At 40.0% G+C, this 23,453-nt stretch overlaps 1 protein-coding gene across 1 annotated transcript in view; it reads right to left on the bottom strand.

The window, feature by feature from the left end:
* The window catches only part of LOC126470686 (forkhead box protein P1), a 724,940-nt gene that overhangs the window by 313,815 nt on the left and 387,672 nt on the right, over positions 1–23,453 (bottom strand). Inside the window, exon 3 of the mRNA XM_050098687.1 lies at positions 17,113–17,232. Within this exon, the coding sequence (XP_049954644.1) occupies positions 17,113–17,232 (120 nt within the window). The remainder of the gene's footprint in view (positions 1–17,112; positions 17,233–23,453) is intronic.

Here is a 23,453-nt window from a genome sequence, read left to right as displayed (position 1 = left end):
TCACTTCATTTTCTTTGCAAATGCTCTGTAATGTTGAATTCTCCAGAAACGCCAAAGGAGTATTTTGAGCGACTTAAGATTACCGTTATGGAACCAACGCCAACTAATAGGTTGCTTTTATAGTGGCACCGACAACCGACGCTGTCATCAGAGGTCGCCCGATAACATCGGCCAACAGCTTGGTCACGGTGCGCCCGATCTCATTCGTCAGTTTTAGGCGGGGTCGAGGAGGTTAGGTTAGAATCAACTCTGTGTATGAAGTAGGTTAGATTTTGACCTCTAAAAGGATACCACGATTCTTCTATGGTTGGATACGAGTACTAGAATGCGGCGTTTGCTATTACAAATAAACCGGAGGCCTGTAAATGAGCTATAAGGCTGTCTCGAAAAGAACGTGGCGAGTACTGTAATATTCACTGTACTGTAAACACTTTCCCAGTGAATCTGAGAAAAGAAGTAACAAAATTTCTGGTGCCAGTATTATTTCAGATTGAGGGTAGCTTTCAATAAAGAAAATCAACTATATAACAGCGTCCTTTAGTGCACTTGCTCGAAGCATAGCTCCAACATTTGGTATAGAGTAAATTAAAAAAAAATCGTAGTATTTGGGGTGCAAGAGTGAAAATTTAACTTTTTAATTAGTATTTAGGACATCGTAAATAGTATCCAACATATTACACAAAAACTTTGAAACTGTGCTTTTCAAAGCGTAGTATACCAATAGGTCTAATTATTGGAAAGATGTAATCAGCAGACGTCAAATATCAAAGTGTCACTTCTAGTTTTATTTGAGCCAGAACTGGATCTTTAACGTGAGAATCGGATTTTTTAATAGAACTCGAATCACACCTCCATAAGAACTCGAAATCGGTTTTGCTGAATTTATTTCAGGCTGTGTAAACATACGCCAATTAACCTTCAACTACTGTCATTCAGCATACTTGCGAAGGATAAACAAGGTTTAGAATAAGATAGTTTGATCCTCTAAAGTACTGAAAAGTAGAAACACATACGTACATTACATTCGCAAACCACTTCCTGTAATAGAATCACCAGTCCCCTGACATAGAAAAGGCAGTAAGCAGTAATAATACAGGGTGATTCAAAAAGAATACCACAACTCTAAAAATGTGTATTTAATGAAAGAAACATAATATAACCTTCTGTTATACATCATTACAAAGAGTATTTAAAAAGGTTTTTTTCACTCAAAAAACAAGTTCAGAGATGTTCAATATGGCCCCCTCCAGACACACGAGCAATATCAACTCGATACTCCAACTCGTTCCACACTCTCTGTAGCATATCAGGCGTAACAGTTTGGATAGCTGCTGTTATTTCTCGTTTCAAATCATCAATGGTGGCTGGGAGAGGTGGCCGAAACACCATATCTTTAACATACCCCCATAAGAAAAAATCGCAGGGGGTAAGATCAGGGCTTCTTGGAGGCCAGTGATGACGTGCTCTGTCACGGGCTGCCTGGCGGCCGATCCATCGCCTCGGGTAGTTGACGTTCAGGTAGTTACGGACAGATAAATGCCAATGTGGTGACGCTCCATCCTGCTGAAACATGAATTGTTGTGCTTCTTGTTCGAGCTGAGGGAACATCCAATTCTCTAACATCTCCAGATACTGTAGTCCAGTTACAGTAGCACCTTCGAAGAAAAAGGGACCAAAAACTTTATTGGCTGAAATGGCGAACAAATGTACAACTCAATGAAACTTTATAGCTCCCTTAATTCGCCGACAGATAGTGCTTAGCTCTGCCTTTTGTCGTTGCAGAGTTTTAAATTCCTAAAGTTGTGGTATTCTTTTTGAATCACCCTGTATTTTGTAGACAGTGTCCATCCACCAAAGCCCAAAAAGATCCCTTACAATAACTTTAAGCATAAGATACACCATCCTTGTCACTTGAACGAATTATTTTTCAAGGTTATAATCTGCACCTTAAATATCCAGTAGAGATTTTGCCTACTTGTTCTTTCCAATAAACCTGTGATTTTTGTGCATAGAGACCGAACTATATTTTATAATTTAGTTCCTGATATTATTATTACTGTTATCATATGTTAAATTAACTTTGTATTTCGCAGACTTGCCATCAGCCAGACAATTTAACCAAAGGGTCACAAGTGTCTAATTTAGTGTGTGTAATGCGACACGTGCGGTTCAACCTCTAAACGAGTTTGAGTCAAGACATTTCGATGAAGGGGAACCGCATGTGAGCACGAACATCTGTGGGATGTTAGCTCGCCATGGTACCTAAACAGCACAAGGCGAAAACACAGTATATTGAAGTACACAGGTTGTATGAATGTAATGAAAGTGAAGTCTTGACGTAGTAACACTGGGGAAAAGTACAAGAGGCATCATCAGTTACGATACCAAGAATACGTGATTCGTTATACAAGGAATAGGACCATGAATTATACGAGGCTTTACAGACTGTATGCAAATTTAATTGTAGTAATGTAAGTGTTGGCTTTCCTGTAGAAAGAGTACAACAGTTTCAAAATTATGAGACGTCTCTCTAGTATTGTGGCCACTGTTTGTGTCCTTCTCACCTTCTTTCAGTATACAGCTGTGCCACCCTACAGTTTCTTTTTTTTTTTTTTTTTTTTTTCTTTTTTTGCAAGTGGCTCTAAGCACTATGGGACTTAACATCTGAGATCATCAGTCCCATAGACTTAGAACTACTTAAACCTAACTACCTAGATAACCTATGGACATCACACACATCTATGCCCGAGGCAGGATTCGAACTTGCGACCGTAGCAGCAGCTCGGTTCCGGACTGAAGCGCCAACAACCGCTCGGTCACGCCGGCCGACCTACAGTAACTAAACGCCAGTAACTAGTGCAACATATCTGACATGCAACATTTCCCGCTTAATCTCACGACGAAAGATTCAGTGTAGTTGTTAATATGTCGATTTCTTGCGCACTAGTCGCTAGTCAGTTGTTATCTGATGATGGCCTAAGAAGCCGGAATCCGGTTAGTAATAATCAAATATTAATGGAACAAGACGCAGTTTGTTTGCTTTTCACCTTTAGACATAAAACTGTTCCACCAAGAAGCAGCAGCGGAAGAATCCATTAACGAGATACATTATCGTGATGATTCAATACCTGACGTCTCAAAAGAAACAAAATCCTCAATTTTTGTATTTTTCCTCTATCTAATATTCTACGTGAAGTGAAGAAATAATCTTCATTTCACATTTAGCCGAATGCAGTCTTTTAGCCCAGGGACATTTTTACGAACTTCACACCGCATTTTCTTCCAAACCTTACGTACTTCCTGAGATCTAACAATTCCCCTCACCTGCACAGCAAGGTACTATAAAAAAGTACAAACGAAGAACTGAGGAACGTAGATAAGAGAGTGTGATGGAAATTGTTTATGAAACAAGAGTTTGGTGTTGCTGATTGTTAAGCAAGACTGTGACAATGCGGTAAACTTTTTCAGTAGATACTTAAACAGTTGAGATTTTTGTGTTTAAAAATTAATATTAGTCATAGAATGTTCTAGATATTTTTGCTAATATGTAGTGCTGAAGCAGTTTTCATAAGTTTCTTTGTATTAAAGTGTTTCAGAAACATTCTTTGTAGAGCAAGATATGATGTTACTTATACCTCAAAAAACTAAATAATTTTCTCCAGTCGTCGTTTATTGTTTTACTGTTTTTTGTTGTTGATTGTTGTTCAAGATGTCAAGGGCGACATCTGAGAAGTATCTGTCTTTCTTTCTTTAGAGACCAACTGAAGTCAATGATATCAGAGGCAATAATGAATATATTTATGCACCACTGATTTAGCTCCTAAGAGTTCTCCTTCGCGTTAACAGACTCAGAGAATTTAAGCTGCGACTAATAATACGAGTTTCATTTTGCCTATGATAAACCTACTGATACTATGGGTGGATATTGTGATATATAGCTCCTTTCACAGTCTAGGGAATTTCATCGATCCTCATGTGACTCACTTTTATAAACAGCATTACCTTGCTGAAACAAGTGCATCCAATTTCATGTGTTCGTGAATTATAAGTGAGAAGAAATGCAAGTTCAGCTCAAGGAGGTCACCTTAAGGTCACGTAGAAAATAAATAAACAACTTCCTCGTAAGTTACAAGAGCGAATGCAGCCTACAATTTTGAAGGTGTTCTAGTTTCTATTATTCCTTGCTCCTATATCTATGTCCAGAGAATCCTTTAAAATTACGCGTAATTCTTTAAATCTCACGGGCGGAAAACAATATCGGTTTGGCGCTAAATTAGAGATTGGTCGGATATTTTAATGAGACGTCTAGCTTAGATGAAACGCACGACTCTGATTGCGAATGTCACAGCAGAACAGTGCGTTCCCTGCGAGTCAAGTTCGCTGAAGAATATGACAAATAAGGGTGCACAGGGAAGGTCACCTAATTCACATCAAATTATCTTTAAAAGCGCTTTTTAATTCCGGCATCAGCGTCGGTGCGTCGCCCACCTGGCATTTGTCACCCTCTAATTAAAGGCGAAGAAAAGTGCTGAAAACAAAGGATGAAAAATTGGCTTCATTTCTAATTATAGCGGCGTGCAAATATCTTAATTTTCAAAAAGTTCATCGAAGACATCTATCATTAATGAAACTCTCGAAACTTAATATGAGTTCGGAAAATAAGTCGGAGGAAAAAAAATGATGTTTGCGAGCGGGCCACCCTCTGTCTGGGGTGGGCCAACTTTATTGTTCGTCTAACAAACGTCATACAGAAAAATACAAGGATTATCTCTTGGCATTTTTTATATTGGAACCATCTGGCTCGGCGAACTCTTTCAATTAAGAAGGGAGAAGAAGAGCGAGGGGTGTGCGGCTCCTGATTGGAAGCAGGCGCCCCGCGCAGTGCGACACACGTATTTAGCATAACCCTGCAGGCCTCATACCCACTGTTTTTCTCATCAACTCCAGAAACATTTATTGTCGAGTCAGCTTTCTGTATTTAAACTTGTTAACTTTTTATAGGCCGTAAGCAGTAAATGCAAAACCGTATGGATCTTTTGGCGCTGTGTTGCCTGGAGGGAAAGAGCGCTTATCTGCGAGGGGAACAGAGCGAGTGATCCGAACTCTGCTCATTACCGACTTCTCCCTCTTCTTTGTTGTGCAGTATCGTCTTCAAAGTCACGCTGTAAAGTATCTTGAACCGGTATTTTACATACTATTGCCATTTGTACGAAATCGACTAAAATAACACCGAGTCTTGGAAATTTTTACTGTGACGCAAAAGCTGTAGTAGTCTGGTGTCCGTAGACCTTAGTACTAACATGACACATAGGTGTTTAGTGTATTATGCGTTACACTTTTGTTGTTTCGATTTCAATTGTCCTGTTAGTGCGGCGGATTCGGAAGTTCTTATTCTTAAAAATCCGCAACGTAGACAACAGTAAAACTTTCCTACGACTCACACGCTCATTACAGTTTGCATCTTGTTGTACGTCGCGATGTTTTTCTTGCATTAACTACATTTGCATCTTACATAAATGAACACACTGGAATATATGTCCACGAAGTTAGTATATTCTACGTAGGTATCACAGAATTTCCCTGTTCGTTCTGTTGATGGTGATAACGATACCTCACATCAAAGAAACAGAGGTCAGATCGGAACAAAATTTATTTCCGATTCAGCTACTCGCTTTCACGGTTTTTTATCAGTTCTTCTCTGATTATATGTCTTATCAGATTTTTTTGGGGCATATTTCATAGAAACAATGTTCTGGCACGTCACTGATTTTGTATAATTGGTGCTTACCCACTGCAGAGTCCAACAGCTTTACTGACAGTTGATCGAAGATAATATTGCAACTCCCTTATTCCTCTAGTTCTATACGTTTCACACATTCTTCACTCGTATTCTGAGCCGATCATGCAACTGAGTCTGGCAGTATAACCCACTACGGTGTGACAGCTGTTTCTCAAAACAGTTTAGTATCGACAAATCATCAGAATTACGTAAAGACCGAAGAAGACGTTAACCAAGAAATGAATGTTACCTAGAAGAAAAAAATTCCGGTATAACATGTCACCTTCAAATATTTAAAAAATATATTTAGAATGTTATTCACGGTACTGTATGTTAATGGACAACGTCTTGAAAGACCCTGTCAATACGCATAAAACAAGATGGCGCAACAGTTGAATGTTTCGTAAACAGTGATACATTGTGTGTTTCTGACTGCAGTTTCGTAGAGACTTGACAACCGGAGAGCTCAAAAATTTCAGATGTCAAACTAGTGAAATATCGGCTGTACTGCAGGTGGCAACTACATCGAACAATATGTGCTCATGTGCTGGGTCACTGGATGCCTAGAGGTCTAAATTTAAACAAGATCGCCACTCAGCCCTCTCCAATTTTCCTGAAATTTTTACAGGATTTATATGTGGGTCTTACATTAATCCATGCAGATTGATAATAAGTATGGTGGAACCACTAGCCATGCCTTGTAAAGGCCAGCTTTTCCATATCGTGACAGATATGAATAAATGACTAAGTTTGTTTTACTACTGCTCATATATAAGGAGAATTCCCTGCTGAAACCTGGTGATTCTGCTCAACTCTTTAGGTACAACGTCCTAGGTACTGAGTGTACGGCAGATGTATCACAATTTGCTATGTGTTCTGGCACTTGTACCTTATGATAGAACGACTTTCTGGTGGTAATTTTCTCCTCATTTGCAGTCAGTCAGTATGTCATAAGGCTGTGCAAGCGGCGTCTTGATTGCGCAAATACTTACTGAGTTATCGAAGATTAAAGTCGATTCAAAACATCTATTCGTCGATTTTGTATAATTTTCAAAAAGCTATGTCTCAAAAAGGTTCGTCTCAGATTTGATTTTTCTTTACATAATTGAAAACAGCTCATTTTGTTTGATTAGGAAAAGTTTGTTTCATTTTTGAGGCAAACCAGTTCAAAGATAATAAATAAGTTCAAAAAACACGTAACTTCTATTAAGAGCGAAGAATGTGTGGACTTTTTGAATATCGATATTTGAAAATTATGTAAAATCTGTTAAAGCTCTTATTAGTTGTCTTTTTTTCTTAAAATAAAAATTCAGTTGGTCAGACTTTGACTTTTAGAAATGTTTATCTGTTCATTTATTTTGTTTCCGTGCCATTTTGGAATTCACCAGAACATTTTTCGCCACCTACTCGTAACATGCTGGTTGGCTGCAAATTAGGAAAAAAAATCTGCATCAGAAAGTCATTGTATCGTAAGATACTAGCTGCCAAAACATGTGCCAAATTTGTCATGACAAGAGTTGTGAACTACTTTGATAGTAAATTGTGATATGTTGTACGTTGGGCATATTCTCAGCAACTAGGCTGTTGTACCTAAAAAGTTGAACAGAACCATCAAGTTTCAGCAATGAAGTCCCCTTAGATCATTAGCAAGATTAAAGCAAACTTGATCTATTCACATCTGTTGCGATACGGAAAAATTGGACTTTACAAATGCATGGCTAGTGGCCTCACCATACTACTTATCGAGCTGTAATTTTGCATGGCTTCATGTAAGACCTATATGTACATCCTGTAAAGGTTTCATAAACATTGTAGAGGGTCGAGTGGGGACCCTTAGGCCGCTTGAGATGGAGTGACTTGCTATTAAGAAAAATAAAGGGAACCCACTGATGATTATGTAACACGTTTGAAACGTGTGTGGGTGAAAGGAACGACAAAAGTGTGTGTTCAGGCAGAATCGTTATTAAAAACTTATTTATCTGTCATCTTAATTTGCAGGTGCTGATTGGTGTATGTAATTTTTTGTACTACTTTTCTGCATAAAAATTATCATTACTGGAAGAATCCGCAACTTTTGAATTCAAAGGCGTGTCATAGGTCTAGTGACATTTCAAAAGCGAGCTTCTCTCTACAGAACAACGAGGTACAGTACGCCACTGGACTCTCCCAAACAATTTCAGAGCCTTACATTATGATTTTAATACAGATACCTTGATTTTAATACAGCTGAGACGTATTGTATTTTAGAATCTGGCATCAGAACTCCACTGGAAAAGCAAAAATATTACAATTAGTGGTTAAATGCAAAGGCCTCTGTTTACAGCTGTGGTCAACGCTACCAGGAATTAGGCAGTGGTAGTAACGCCATACTTTCTGTTAATTTAACAGTTTTTATTTTGCTCGCATCGTTTAATTATTTCCTACGTCGCACTAATGTGTGTGTGCCTTGTGTGTTGCCGGTAATCCAGTCGTCTGCTCAGCATGAAAACGGGTACGCCCAGCAAAATTAAAGTTCCCTATTCCCTTCCAAAATATCTTTCTTAGCTTAGAGACACCCATTGTTAAGACTTTATTGTTGATAATCAGTGTATCAGTTCACTGGCGCGGGTACGTATGTAGCACACCTGGTCAGTAGACCCTGCCAGTTCGATGAAATCTCGAAGTGCCAGGGCCCGCGTATGCTAAAGGAAGGCTAGCATCGCGGGGAAGCGCCAGCGAACATTTTGTCTCTAACAAAAGATCCCTGTGACGTGATATCATTCCTAGACGTTTGGTGCAAAGACTTTGAAACATTCCGTATATTTCGTAACATTCAAATTACCGTGAACGATGTATTTTTAGACATATTTTATTTCGAAAGAAATAACTGAATGTTGACGCAAATAAAAATTTGCCTCTATGATTTCAATTCAGCTTCGCACACTCGGTATTTTTAAATGGAAGCCTCAGGATGAAAGTACACCAGACCAAACAACAGTTATAATAACAACGGCAAAATGTGAATACTGACATCAAACGTTTGCTTCGTCTTCACTGCCGAAACTATCTTTGAATAGAGATTTGAATACATTTGACTCCGAAGGCGAAATTAATATCAGTTTTGCCACTTTTATTATTTCTGAAATAGGCAATGTGACTGACATTACATGCGTTTCTTGTGTTTGGGCACTGACGTATCAATTTTCATAAAAGTAGCCCACAGAATAAGACTTCAAACTGAAGGATAGATTATACTAAATTATATCTTTGTTTCCGGTCTACATCCAGATATGTGTTCCGCAAGCCACTATACAGTGCGCTGCGAATGGTACTTAGCGATTTTCTGTAATATTTCATTCGCGTATTGAGCGAGGAAAAAATGACTGTCTATACGACTCGGATCTCGCTTATCTTTTCGTCATGACCCAGACGGTTGTGCCACAAGAATCGTTGGACAGTATTCTTCGAATATCGGTTCTCTAAATTTACCTAAAAGTGTTTCGCGAGAAGGACGTCAGTCTTCTTCCAAAGATTCCCATTTACGTTCCCCGAGCGTCTGCATTATTCTTTCATGTAGGCTATACCGACGTGTTACGATTCCACCAACGAGTCCCTGAAGTTTTAAAACTCTTTCGGAATATGAAATAGGCAAATGACGAACCGTGAGAATCTGTTTGTAGCTCAAAGATTTTTCTTCGCCAGTAGCCCAAAAATCACTTACAACAGGCCACACGGCAATGGGATTTTTTTTTAATATTTATGGTGCGTGAAGTTCTCAACGCAAATGTCAATCTGCCAAAGAAATTCCATGCAACTCGCAAAAATTCTCGAGAAAATTGACTTTCAAGTTTTCCGAGCTTCCTTAATAACGTAAAGCAAGATTGTTTTTCAAGGAGCCGCGTTGCTCTGTCGTGGGCCCCCTGTTCAGGTTCCAGCTGTGGTAATTTTTAAACAAAGGGGCAGGTTCTACTGCCATTTCCGTGAATCATAAAATAAATAAGAATGAAAAAAATTGTGATTTATTTATGTAAACAATCGTTATTAACATTCTTTTATAAAAGATCGATAATTAGGAATTTACATTTGCAAAGAAAATTGGATTTTTGTGTAACATGTAATTAGAAATAAGAAGATACGAATTTTTCATAAAATTACAATTAGGAAATGTTAATTAGCATTTATTTAAAGAATTTTTTATTTAAGTGATGCCAGTATTCGAACTGAATAGAAAAACCGAAGAAAATAATGACTGCAACGACACTCGACCTAGGGACCAATCGATTACCAATCTCGACCGCTGCTGATATTCTCCTATCTTTATGTGTTTTAAAATTCACAGAAATGCTCATAGAACATGCATCTTTGTTTAAACTTTGCATTGCCCTGGAACCGAACCCCGGGATCCCTGTCTGAGAGGTGAGCATTCTACCACAGAGCCTGAAGAAAAAAGTCCTTCCTTTAGGTCTTTAAAGACGCTCAGAAAACTTCAAAGTTTATTTTTCGAGAATTTTTACAGTTGCATTGAACTGCTTTGAAAAATTGATATTGAATTCTTGACTTGACGTACCGGCTACAAAAGTATTGTAGAAACAATTTGCAATACAGAGCTGAGGTCCGTTACCGAGACCGCTGATTGCTGCGTCTTCGCGGAGCATGTGCCGCATTTTACCGGGAGCGTAGGGACTAGAGAGAGCATGGTAAGTGTACGGCCGAAGGACGTGAGAACCGGCAACGGGGAGGGTCCTGCCTAAGCGCATTAATTGAATACGCAGAGGAGGGAAGTAAGTTGCAAGACGGCGACAAGACAAGGCAAGTTGCGGCCTGCAACTCTAATCAGAGCGCCTGCATTATTGAGCAGCCGTCTTTCAAGCAGTGGTCACACAACAAGCCCCGCGCGGCGCTATCATTTTAATGCGACCGGCCGCCGCTGACGGCCTGCGGCGCTGCGCTCCACTGCAGATGCTGCCTTCCACTACGAGAGTGCAGCAAATACGAGCCTGCCTGCTTAATTATTTCGCGGGCCTATCTCGTCCGGTGGCGCGTTCTCTTCTAAAATAGTGCTAACTCGTCATCTGAACAAAAGATGGGTAAATACTGTGTCTTAAGAGTGCTTAGGAACTACTGAAATGGTACTACGGACTTATTATGCAGATGTGCAAACACCGTTATGGTATGGCGTGCTACTGTACGACAATGCAAGTTTTACAAACCATCCTTTAAAATTAAAAAAAGAAGCAATAATGGCTTACCTACAGGGTTTCTTTTTTAGAATTTTAAATTATTTGTTGTATACAGGGTGTCCTTTCTAAGAGACGTCAGGCGCATTTTCTCCGGTGCTTCGGCAGATATTTGCAATTTAGGTTTTGTGGTGTGTAGTTGCAGTCATCCATAACGAATACTGCTCATCATGTCATTCGTGCGATGCCTCAGTGTAGACGGAAAGCATAGGTTTGTTTCCCATTATAAACAAAATTATTTTTAAAGACCAATTTTATGTTCCCATTCGATAGAGTGGTCCAAAATTAGTCTCGTGCGATATTCGTTTTATCGATATGTATTAACAGGGGCAGTAAAACACGTAGAATAACTGGTACTCCAGCAGTGACAACACTGCCCTGCATCAGCGCTGCTCAGTCGCTACTGGAGTGTGCTAGGAAGATTCAGCAGCAGCTAAGAAATCCAATCGTGAAACCCTTCAGAGAAAGAATTCCTTATATACTGTATAGTTTTCTGTCGCCAGGAGTGTTAGGACAGAAGTTAGAAGAGAACATTTTCACGCCACCAGGCGCCTAAACAATGTTGCGGATTGTTGTCATCGATTGTTTCAAACCAAAGAATAAGTGGTTCACATCCTCCGTGATGCCACGTTTACAAAACTACTAAACAATTAAGTTCTTAATCATGAAACTACAAGTAGGAGTGATTTTTATGTAAAAAATTCATAGACGCTGTATCGGAAAAGTACCCAGTATCAATCTGAAATAATCTTCAGTGCGTTGCATACAGAATCACAGAGCATAATATTAGGTTTATTTTAGAAATATTTGAAAACGATCTAATAGTTTCGGTAGCAATGAGGAATACATAAATTACACGCATTGACGCTGATCACCCATTATATTCAAGAATATATGTGATGTGATGCGTTTACTATATCTTTCAGCCGGCCGGTGTGGCCGTGCGGTTAAAGGCGCTTCAGTCTGGAACCGCGTGGCCGCTACGGTCGCAGGTTCGAATCCTGCCTCGGGCATGGATGTGTGTGATGTCCTTAGGTTAGTTAGGTTTAATTAGTTCTAAGTTCTAGGCGACTGATGACCTCAGAAGTTAAGTCGCATAGTGCTCAGAGCCATTTGAACCATTTTTATCTCTTTCATATAAATAATGATTTTGCTGCTGCTTCTCTGTTTTGGTTGTGTCAGTGAATTCGGGTACCAGGAAGCTGTCGAAGTGAGCCTGCGAAGGAACAACAAGGATACTGTGATTGAAGCTGAATGTGTGAAGTGGCGTGGATGGAATCTAGTCTCTCTCTCTCTCTCTCTCTCTCTCTCTCTCTCTCTGTGTGTGTGTGTGTGTGTGTGTGTGTGTGTGTGTGTGCGCGCGCGCCTATGTGCTTCTGTGTGCTAGGGGATATGAGACGTGTGGAAGCTTTAGAATATAAGATTTTCTTTATTACATAATTAAGACACACAAATTTGTTTCCATGTGCTATGATCGACATCCTGTGTATTATATACTTTTTTAAAAGTCACTTACTTAGTAGTACTAAATGATCATAGGATAAATAAATAAATATTATTATTATTATTCCGATCCCCGTTCGGATAAATCGATTCTCTAGTTTCGTGCTTTTCCTGATTGCTGTGAGGATTCGTGAGGTAACACTTCACTCCTAATAGCCCCAGTGTCGACGAAAATTTTAAACCGTACGTACTTTCGCGCTCTCCAGAAATTAGAGATATCAGTCGGTGTAAGAAAGTACTAAATGCAAAAACATGGAATCAATGGATTATTTTCGACATGAGGGAGTTTTCACAAGAAAAGGAGTTGTAAGAGTATGTTTGTAGGTGTGAGACATGTACCTGTACTTGGCTGTTCATTTCTGCAACGTGTGCTTACAAGCTGCCTGAGTTGTTCCACAGGAGTAGTTGATATACAGTTCTCATCTCACTACAATCCTTTCAGTTTCTGATGACTTTTCTTTTGCTACGTTTACATGAGAGACAACTCCTGGAAGATGAAAACCGAGTTTCGGAAACCGTTTTTCCGGTTTCTGATTTAGGCAGCACAATGGCGGCCTCTCTTCAATTAAATATCCTTCACTGCACAAAACGTCACTCTGTCCAGAATTTTTAAAAACAAGGCGTAAACTGACAGTCCAGGCACGTTACAAAACCGGTTGTGCGTTTACATGGGAGCAAAAATCGATTGTTGAAAAGGAAGTTCGGCACCTAGAACCGCACTTCCACAATCGATATTGGACTGTTTACATGAGCAACCAGAAGCGGTATTGTAAAATCGGTATACGAAATCTGGTTGTGAGAGCCTGATATAAACGCAGAATTTTCCAGCCACGTTCTAATTCGTGTTAATTATTACAGTCACACGTATACTATTCCTAGATAACTGCTTTTCATGCTCCAAAACAAACAGCTTCACAGAAATAATAATTTGTTCTAATTCATAATATTCCGTAGACTATCATATTAATTCTTAAAAATTCATTCGCCGGAAGTCGTTTCATGATTTTATGAATATGACAATAAACGCAATTTTGATCATAACTCTGACCATAATATGCAATAATGCGAAGCAGCTGAGCGTCATCAATGTCACCACTCGATTTCCAAAATGAGTGCCATAATCAACAGGTACTTCGATGTGGTTTATACAACACAAAATTGTATGTCCCACAGGAAACAGAGGCTGGGTTATAGTCTGGTCATTGCAAATTCTTCAGAAACATTAGACGGGACTATCCCACAACAAAGTGTTACTTTAGGAACGTAGAAATATTCAAGTAACAGAATTTGCCGGGAGAGCAGTCACAAAAACCAGGACAGAGAACGAAAATGTGTTGCAAAGGGAGAAAGAAATGGCTACAGCGTTGTGAAAAATATCCAGCTAGTAAAATTGTTTCTTCTATGTTTGAGACAAATTATAATTAATTCAATTCGTTGAATTTCAAATACACAACCAGCTTCTTTTCAACCTGTTAATGAGAAACTGTGTGAACAAGGAAAATGAACTGTTTGTTGCTCGAATTGTCGCACGATATTTACTGTTGCAGATGACATCTACGATTTTTCTTCGTTTGAGTTAGCGATATTACGCTAGTACAAATACTACTGAGAGATATGTCGATGTTACTGCTAATATTGCTTGTGCATTACAGATCTGAAAGCAGAGTTCTTGTTTTCAAAACTTAGTGTTTCAATCGCAGATAGTCTACATGAAGACGTAACAGCTTGTGATCACAGATCCCCTTTATTAGACAGCGTGTTTTACAATTCCTGTTACAGGCTTCTAGCGATTGTAGAGGAGACGTATTAGATAAAGTTTTGATAAGGAACCCATGTCCGGAAACGTACCGTTTAGATGCAAAATAAGTTTGAAGATCGGATAAGTTTCAAATGTCCCGCTTTACGGTACGCACACTGCAGAAACAATGAGCTGTGACCTGTGTGCTCTACAGGAGCAATGTTTCGAGTACTCGCCGGCGGATAAATCGACGAACGTCGACCTCTTCAAAGTTGAGAGAGCAACGAGTCCGTGGAGCACCGCAATCAAGCCTCGTAGTTGCGAACGTACCAGTTTCTCGCAGCTATTGCTGTGGTCAGACGAAAATGGTACGTGATGACATAATAACAGCGCCCTCTTCTCAGTTTGCGTGTGTAACGTGGAGCGGGTGATTTGAAAGTGATCCAATCTTCAAACTTATGTTATATCCAAATGGTACATTTCCGGACATGGGTCCCTTAACAAAACTTTATCTACCAAGTCTCCTATACAGCCCCTATAAGTGTGTAATAGGAATTGTGAAACGTCCCGTATACTGTTGTGTAGCCTCGGTGTGTTCGTATAAAACCTGTAGAGGTCTCATTGAACAAGGTTAAATATTTACCTCGGAAAGATAATGAGCTTCTGAGCGTCTGGAGATTACATACAAACAAGACTGAAACTGATTTTTTATTTTTTACTTTTTCATTTTGTTACTGTAAAGCCAGTCATATTTTGGAGTAAATTATTCAGCTTGAAATAGGCTCGATATAGCATTTAAAATAATTAACTCTTTAAAACATAGCCGGAAAGGGATTTAAAATACTCTTGGCATTATAAAAGAGAACCACAAAAATGGAGTAATTAACACTCAAAAAATTATGAAAGTGATCTTGATTGTAAACTATACACTTTCCACAGCATCTTGTAGTCGATAAGTGTGAAAATGGTTCAAATGGCTCTGAGCACTATGGGACTCAACTGCTGTGGTCATCAGTCCCCTAGAACTTAGAACTACTTAAACCTAACTAACCTAAGGACAGCGCACACATCCATGCCCGAGGCAGGATTCGAACCTGCGACCGCAGCAGTCGCACGGTTCCGGACTGCGCGCCTAGAACCGCGAGACCACCGCGGCCGGCGATAAGTGTGAATACGTTGTGTGAGACACCAATCCTATAGTTATTCTAACAATGGTTCACCGAAATTCATTATACAAACTATGCAGACTAAATGAAGCGGTTAGCCGTCTCCTGACACCTCGGCGCCGTTGGGACCCTACGACCTAATCGTCCTTCATTCTTTTCTTCCTTCGAGTGATTAGCTACATTCGACGTCTCACATTCATGAAATCTCCTTTAGTGATATTTCCGTACACAATAATTATCAATAGAGTTCAACATAAAAAATTAAATTTTCTTTTGTTATTTTGGCGAAGGGCAACCACAACATATTTATTCACCTCAATATTAAACAAGGCAGAGGTAACCTGAATCCACAACTACGCGTCACTGGAAGGCTCATTTTCGAAGTTAACTTGCAAACGCAATAAGTCTATACAGTATTTGATTTAAGATACAAAAGACCCTGTTTCCTGTGTGTAAGGTCTTGAAATTACAGTGCCTTATGAACAGAAACAATCAAATCCTACTACCTCTTCGCTTCCGTACAGAAATTAGTTGTACAAGTATGACTCAGTTCTCGTCAAAGTAAACCTCTTTTCTAAACTTTCTTTTCCCAATAAAGTACATAAACTGAAAGCGAATATCATACAAATGGGAGGACAACGATTTTAGAAACTCATAGGAAGTCCGTGTATACCTAACCGACAGTGGCAGAATTCGAAAGCTAAAAAGAAAAACGACATGCAGGTCTGAAGTGACATCTATTGACAGTGCTGCATTGTTGTTGACCCCGAGGGGAGCGCTGTGTGACATAAACAGCTAGCAGAGTAACCTAGAAAACACCCCGGCCGGGCGGTAAACAGGGCACTTTGAGGGAGGTTGCGAAAGGTGTTGACTGTCGCGGGGAGGCAGCTGCCATTAAGACAAGTTGCCGGCAAGATGCTGTGCTGTGCTCACGAACCCCACCAGCTACTCACATTGTATCACTCACACTTGACGTCACGTTCTCAGTCTCGGCGTCAATTTTTGATTATCAAATGAAAACTTCAGATATTCGTGACCAGTCTGTTTTCAAGGAAGTGAAATAAGCGAATGGCGTGCAATTTATTACCTTATCGGACTCGTCGCACAAATTTTTTCCACAGATAATACTACAGTTCCAGTTTCAAATTACTGAAACTTGTAAGTCAAGCGTGGATAGAGAAAAAAAAGTAACACATCTACATGGAACGTACTTTTTGCCCACTCTATAAAAGCGTTGATACGGCTCTTGGCGATAACGATAGGTACATCAACATCATTGCAAAGTGCTTTAAGGAGGTATATGCACTTACGTATAAAACACAGCGAAAAATTAAAAAGTATTTTATTACAGACTACCTTCGCATGTTTTCTGAAATGAAAACCCGCTCCGTTCAATTTCAGAACATCTTCGGAACGAACTCAACATTTGTAGAATCGTTCAAGGTGTTGAGTCCTGTCGAAGATGTTCTGTAACAGAACGAGACTCGTTGTCACTGTCGTTAAAATGAGACAAAAAAAAGTTTAATAATTTAGTTGTTGCAGGTTTTACCGTTTGACAGTATGTCACGCCTTCATTCAACAAGAGAAAAACTGACTGCGCATACCGACTCACATTAGCATCATAAGCTGGCTTGGCACTGGAAAGGATAGCAAAAGGTGTTCCTTTTTTCGTTTTTGCTTGTTACAGGAATGACTACGACAGAAGCTCACCTGGTCGTGGTCATCGTACTCGACGCTGCCGTTAGGTGTTGTAGCCGCAGATGGTCGCTGCGATGTAGACAGGTTGATGGCGCCGTCACCGTCTGTTTCATGATCCATCATGCCATCATCCTGCACAAAACAAATGCGTCGTCACAAGTAATGCCTTGCTAAGCACAACAATCGTTACAGAGTTCAATAAGCTATTAACCAACTTATATTTTTCTTTAATTTAATCGACCACTGGAACACTGCACACGATAATGAAACGTCAAATTATGAAGCGAATAACAATTAATTATACTCAGTAACAATAATAGTAAGAATAACACTGAAGTACAAATTGGACAGACCAGAGGAACTTGAGAAAGACGAATCATCAGAAAAATAAAACCTTTTGGATTTACTATGTCGTTTGTAAAGTCTGCAAAATGCACTAACTCTGCTTGATGTACGTAAACTGGAAGGTCATTCACACGTAAAAGTAATAAGAGTGGACCTAACATGGAACTCTTTATATTCCTTCCCAGTCACTGAAGTTCTCTGTCCTTGCAGCACTGTTTGAATTACTCAGCACTGTTAAGTCATCTAAGTTTCTTACAGGTGTTGACGATGGACTTTATCCTCATCGTACATTTAATTGTGTTCGTGCCCTGATGGTGGCTTTCTAATGGCGACAATTTTTAAAGCATCATTTCGTTTCCCGGGTTATCCGGGAGGTAAAGATACAAGTTTATTAAGACTCAAGGAGAAGCTGTTCTCTGACAGCAGGTCGCGAATAGGAATTTTGGATTTCAATTCAACAGAGCTCAAGATGGTCGCGACGATTTTAAGGAACGAACAAGGAAACAATGACTGGAGTTTGTAACCTATGTGCCTTTCACTTAACGGACAAATAAAATCTGATAATTTTAGGCATTGCGGCTACGGAATTACAGCAACTGCTTATCAAAAAACTAATCTCAAAACAATCCAAGTCATCTTTTGTTAGTACTTGGTGAGTCGTTTCTGTTAAATAACTGTCTTCAGACCAACAGTTAAGGATAAAATGGGACATGAAATATTTATAAAATTCCAATACACTGAAGAATGAAAGTGCACAGGTTAAACCGAACAATGTCAATGACAGGCTTTCAGCTTTGGCAGCGATGATGAAGTAATACTTTATTGACTGATAACTGCTGTAAGGTATACAGAGTGAGTAAAAGATTTTGGAAACTCGAGTTCTAGTCTGAAAGTATTTTTCTAGTGAATCGTTCTATCACAAAGTAATCGTACAGCAGATATACAGGGAGGACTCTCTCTGTCATTGAAACTCACTTCCTGTTATGTAATGGAGACCACAAGGAAGAACAATGAAAGAACACAAGCTACGTAATATTGTTTTAAGGATACGTTATCAAAAAAAAAAATGCAGGACTCCATCGCGTTACTTGAAGAATGTTACTGAAACGATGAAAGCACAGTTACAAGATGGAGCGGAAACGCTCCACATGCTGACTGTGCCATAACAAGTTGTTTCATAACGCCACGAAAACAGCTGTTTTGGCGTCAGTGTGCAGCCCGGGGATTGCGTACGAAGCGAAGCTGTGTCCCGGGCATTGCATTATACAGAGGCTACATGAAAACTCTGGCTCAGCACAGATGGGGTTAAAAAACGTTATTTTATCACAGTGCCATTAGCACGACGCTGGTACTCAACAGTAACATATACTTCTCGGAGTACTGCAGATTTTTCTTTCAGCAGAAGGCACTGTCTTTGAAACAGATTAGAAAATGACTGTACAGACAGCAGTTTTTGCTGTTTATACAAGGAAGGAATATTCTCCAGACATATGTTGACAGAATTAGGGTTAGAATAAAATTTTTCCGCAGTGCGATAACTATTACTGTATGTAAGGAAAGAAACATACTGTAACATTTGTATTTCATAAGGGCCACAGTAGGTTATTAAAGATACCAAACACGTATGAATTAAGAAAACCCACGGAGAGTTACGCTCTTGCTTCTGTATTTGCATTTGAATGATATATAACGACAGAAGAATTGTGACAGAGGTATCCCTGCTTTTACCGCGTGACTATAAAATTTATCACAAGGTTCTGAGTAGATCGAAATGCGTTCATAGCAGGTTTTGGGCTGCTAGAACATTGCTAACAGAGCAAACCAACTGGAATTATTTAACAGGAAATAAAAAAGAAAACTCACGGATCTGCCAATTATGTTAAGAGTCCGCAAGACAATTTCTCGTACATTAAAAAGCAGAGATATGTCTTAAACGTACTTTAAATAGTATTCAAAAAGGGGACTTTACAAATAGTTTGTGGACTTATTTATTATTTATCCGGAATTTACTGTAAGGAGCTATTTAATAATTGTATGTTTCGGAACCGCGTGACTGCTACGGTCGCAGGTTCGAATCCTGCCTTGGGTATGGATGTGGTGATGTCCTTAGGTTAGTTAGGTTTAAGTAGTTCTAAGTTCTAGGGGACTGATGACCACAGATGTTAAGTCCCATAGTGCTCAGAGCCATTTGAACCAATCTGTATGTTTGTTGTTCTCGTTACGGTCAAACTCAACCAGAAAAAAACAATCAGCGAGCAAGCTCGGTGTTTACGAACGTGGGCTTTAACTAGCATATCAAACTTAACAGATTTAGGTGTTCCGTGGGAACAGCACAACAAACGGTACAACAAAAAGTAAGAAAAGAGGCTCTACTTAAGTTGTCGGATTTAACTGTGGTACCATAATTGCTGTACGTGAGTGATCTCTGGACTCATATATCTGCCCAAGTAAAACAAATAAGCGCTACTGAAATGAAGTTTTTACTACACCTATCGGATTATTACTGCTTGATCATGAAAAGAGTGAAGACATACGAAATGAGCTCGGAGTTCAGAGCAATATTGACATTATCACACATCATGCATTTTTTGTCTTTCTTCGTAGGGGCTTAACGTCGTGTAGGCAGTAAAGTCATCATAGAAGAAGCATTCGCTTGGTCTTTGCCGAGGACGAAGGAGACGAGCCAGAGCGTCGTCATTCAAAGAACGTTTCCGGCGTTCACAAGAGATTTGTTACGAATACAAAGGGTGTCCCTGGAGGAATGGTCAGTATTCAGGGATACGATAGTAAAGATCATTCGAAGCAAAAAAAATTCGGTAAACGTGGGTTATAAAATACGTACCTTTATGAGCTATGAGCACTTCTTCATCTTCGATACCGTGAAACAAATCTCTTCTACTGCAAGGTCTTTGCTCTCCACATTTTGAGAGGTGTCTCTATGAAACAAAACAAGAAAAATGTCCAATAAACGTGGACTCTAAAGTGCATACACTTAAGAGCTATTAGCACTTGTTCATCTTCGCTACTGTGCAACACATCTCTTCTATTGAACAAGTGCTCATAGCTCCTAAGGTATGCTTTTTAGGGCCCATATTTACTAGACAGTTGGTCCGTACTACCTCCTTCTCAAATACCGAAAGAAAAGAGCTTGTAGCAGGAGAGATTAGTGTCACAGTGTCGAAGATGAAGAAAGGCTCATAGCTCGTAATGTACGGTACGCATTTTAGAGTCTATGTTTACGAGACTTCTTTGCTTCGAATAATCGTTCCCGTCAAATCCCTGCATATTGACCATTCCTCCTGGAACACTCTACAGATCGGGTCGGGCTTATTCGAAAGTGCAATCACTTCATTTAGAAACTTACTAAAAGCTTCATTGATTTGACTTAGTTATGTTCCATAGATCATATGAACGATTATTTTATCGAAGCGATGTGGAACGAGTCAGTTTACAGGATATGTAAACATGATAACTGTTAATTAATGAACACATTATTATTTTACTCCTATTCATACCACCACGGTTTTTTTCTACCAGTTTTCAAGCAGAAATTTGTCTATGGGATAGAATGAGCCGTCCTGGAGAAATGATTTTAAATTAGATTTCAAACGTGCTTCGTTACCTGTCAGACATTTTATGTTGTTGCGCAAATTATCAAAAAATTTTATTGCTGTACACTGAACTCCTCTCTGAGCCACTGCCAGATTGAGGTAGTGTACAGAATTTTGCGCACGAAGGAATGAAGGGAGATAACGGTCATTAGAGACGGAGCACAAGTTCCGATTGCAGAGACACGAGGAAGAAAATGGGAAGTGCTCTTCTAAATGAACTGTACCATTACTTGCCTTAAGAACTTTAGGGAAATTGAGAAAAATTAAATCTGGGTCCACGGACGGGGAACTGAACCGCATAGTCTAATATCTCTGACAACAGCCTGAACATAGTATGGAAATTTTAGGAATCGTTTTTGTTGTGTAACGGCTCGATATCGGTAAGTAGGTGATTTTCAGTACTAAAATCCAGATCGTTTCCAGAAGGAGCTACAATTTTATTGGGGAGCAATAAGTCAGACGAAGCGATTTTCCGTGCTGACGGACAAAAAGTTTTATTCCGACACGCCGCGCAGGACGGCAGCGACGACGAACACGAAGACAGGGACGCGGGGCGCCGAAGTAGCGCGGACAGTACACATATTGGCACGGCGAAATGCAATTTTAAGTAGAATGCGCCGCGGGGGAGAAGGGTAATTGGCAGGCGTTACCGCGCGTGGCACAGGAATTCGGAAGAAATGCGCGCCGGCGCCGGTTAATCAGTAAGATATGCCGACGGACGGCGACGGGACAGCGCCGCCACAAATCACCGATCGGCTCCTGCGCCTCCAAAAAACATAAAAGAGAGAGATAGCGACCTGAGGCTCCCCTCCGTTCATTTATCCTGGTCGTCAAGGAGAAGGCGAGGGAATAAAGCAGGATAATAGGGCGGCTTTATCTCGGGGCGCGAATGCCCGCAACGAGGGAAGAGTGACCGCAGCTAACCCATTCCCAAAAGTGCCGAGCTTGCTCTGTCGTCTTGGTTACTTTGTGCGCGGGTCAGCAGCGCCTGCCGCGCCGCCCCCGCACCCCACCTACAATCACTGTCCATTGAGCGGCCAAGACGTCACCCCGGCCGCTGCTCTCCCTGGCCGCCCCAGCCCTCTTCTAAACAAAGCCCCGACAGGCGGAAGGAAGGGAACTCAGACTCAAATTAAGTATCTTCCCTAAAACCCAATCGCCGGCCCTATTTGTTTGGCGCGGGGGCGTGCGAGAGTGACGGCATCACACTCGCTTAACGCGCCGCGCTGCTCCCCGCCAAATTAATAAATCTCTGCCCGCGAAAGCCTTCAGTGGAGGCGCCAGATTGCTACACCTCTGATTCCGGAGGAGACGACATCTAACTTAAACACCAGTTCTTTTCCGTTTCTAAGAAAAAATCTCTGTATCGAAAAATTTAGATATATGAGCCTTCCTGTCTGTTACTGAGTCTAGTCTGACAATCTACTTTCAGCACATTTGGATATATATTTTTTTTCATTTGTATCTTTCTTCGAATTATACAGGACGTTAAAAAGTGACGAATATTTTGAGAGGTGGTAGTAGCCATAAAAACAAGAAAAAAATTCAGTAATCGTGAGCACTAAAATGCATACATTAAGACCTATGAGCAATTGTTCATCTTCGATACTGTGTAGCACATCTCTTCTACTGCACACTCTTTGCTTCCCATGTTTCGAGAAGGACTAGAATGGACCAAAACAAGAAAAAATGCTCCGTAAACATGAGCTCTAAAATGCATACCTCCAGAGTTACAAGCACTTGTTCATCTTCGCTACTGTGAAACACATCTCTTCTATCGAATAACTGCTCATAGCTCTTAAAGTATGCATTTTAGATCTCTTGTTTACTGGCCGTTTTTTCTTGTTTTGGTCCGTATTACCTCCACCCAAAATATGGAAAGCAAAGATCTTGCAGTAGAAGAGATGTTTTCACAGCATCGAAAATGAACAAGTGCTCATAGGTCTTAACGTATGCATTTTAGAGCGTATGTCTATTTGAGGTTTTTCTTGTTTTGATGGTTACTCCCACCTTAAAAAATATTCGGTACTTTTCTTTAACAGTCTGTATATTGGAATGATGGTCAAGCAGTTCTTCAAATTAAATATCGTGCAACACGCAACGTGGTTTTTCGATCCAAAAGCGGGAAAACACGTAAACAGGCATTCTGCATCAACGTCTCCTGCCAGTAATCAACAATTTTTGCAAATAAAGGGTACATTTGGTCTTCGTAGCTGAATACATACATTCAAATCAAAACAAATTATTTCTCACGCAGCATAACGTGGTACTAACACCATTCAGCGTGAATGCACCCACGTGAAGATTGGCGTATGTGCCCGAAACCGGTTGTGACTCGAATGTAGAAGTAAACCTTTATAAAATAGTGACTGCTGGCTTTTATTTTGTTCCAAAGTT

This window comes from Schistocerca serialis, chromosome 3 (assembly GCF_023864345.2).
Source record: "Schistocerca serialis cubense isolate TAMUIC-IGC-003099 chromosome 3, iqSchSeri2.2, whole genome shotgun sequence".
In the NCBI taxonomy this organism is placed as follows: Eukaryota; Metazoa; Arthropoda; class Insecta; order Orthoptera; family Acrididae; genus Schistocerca; species Schistocerca serialis.
Note: the sequence above shows the minus strand (reverse complement) of the source record. Positions and strands in the feature narration are given on the sequence as shown.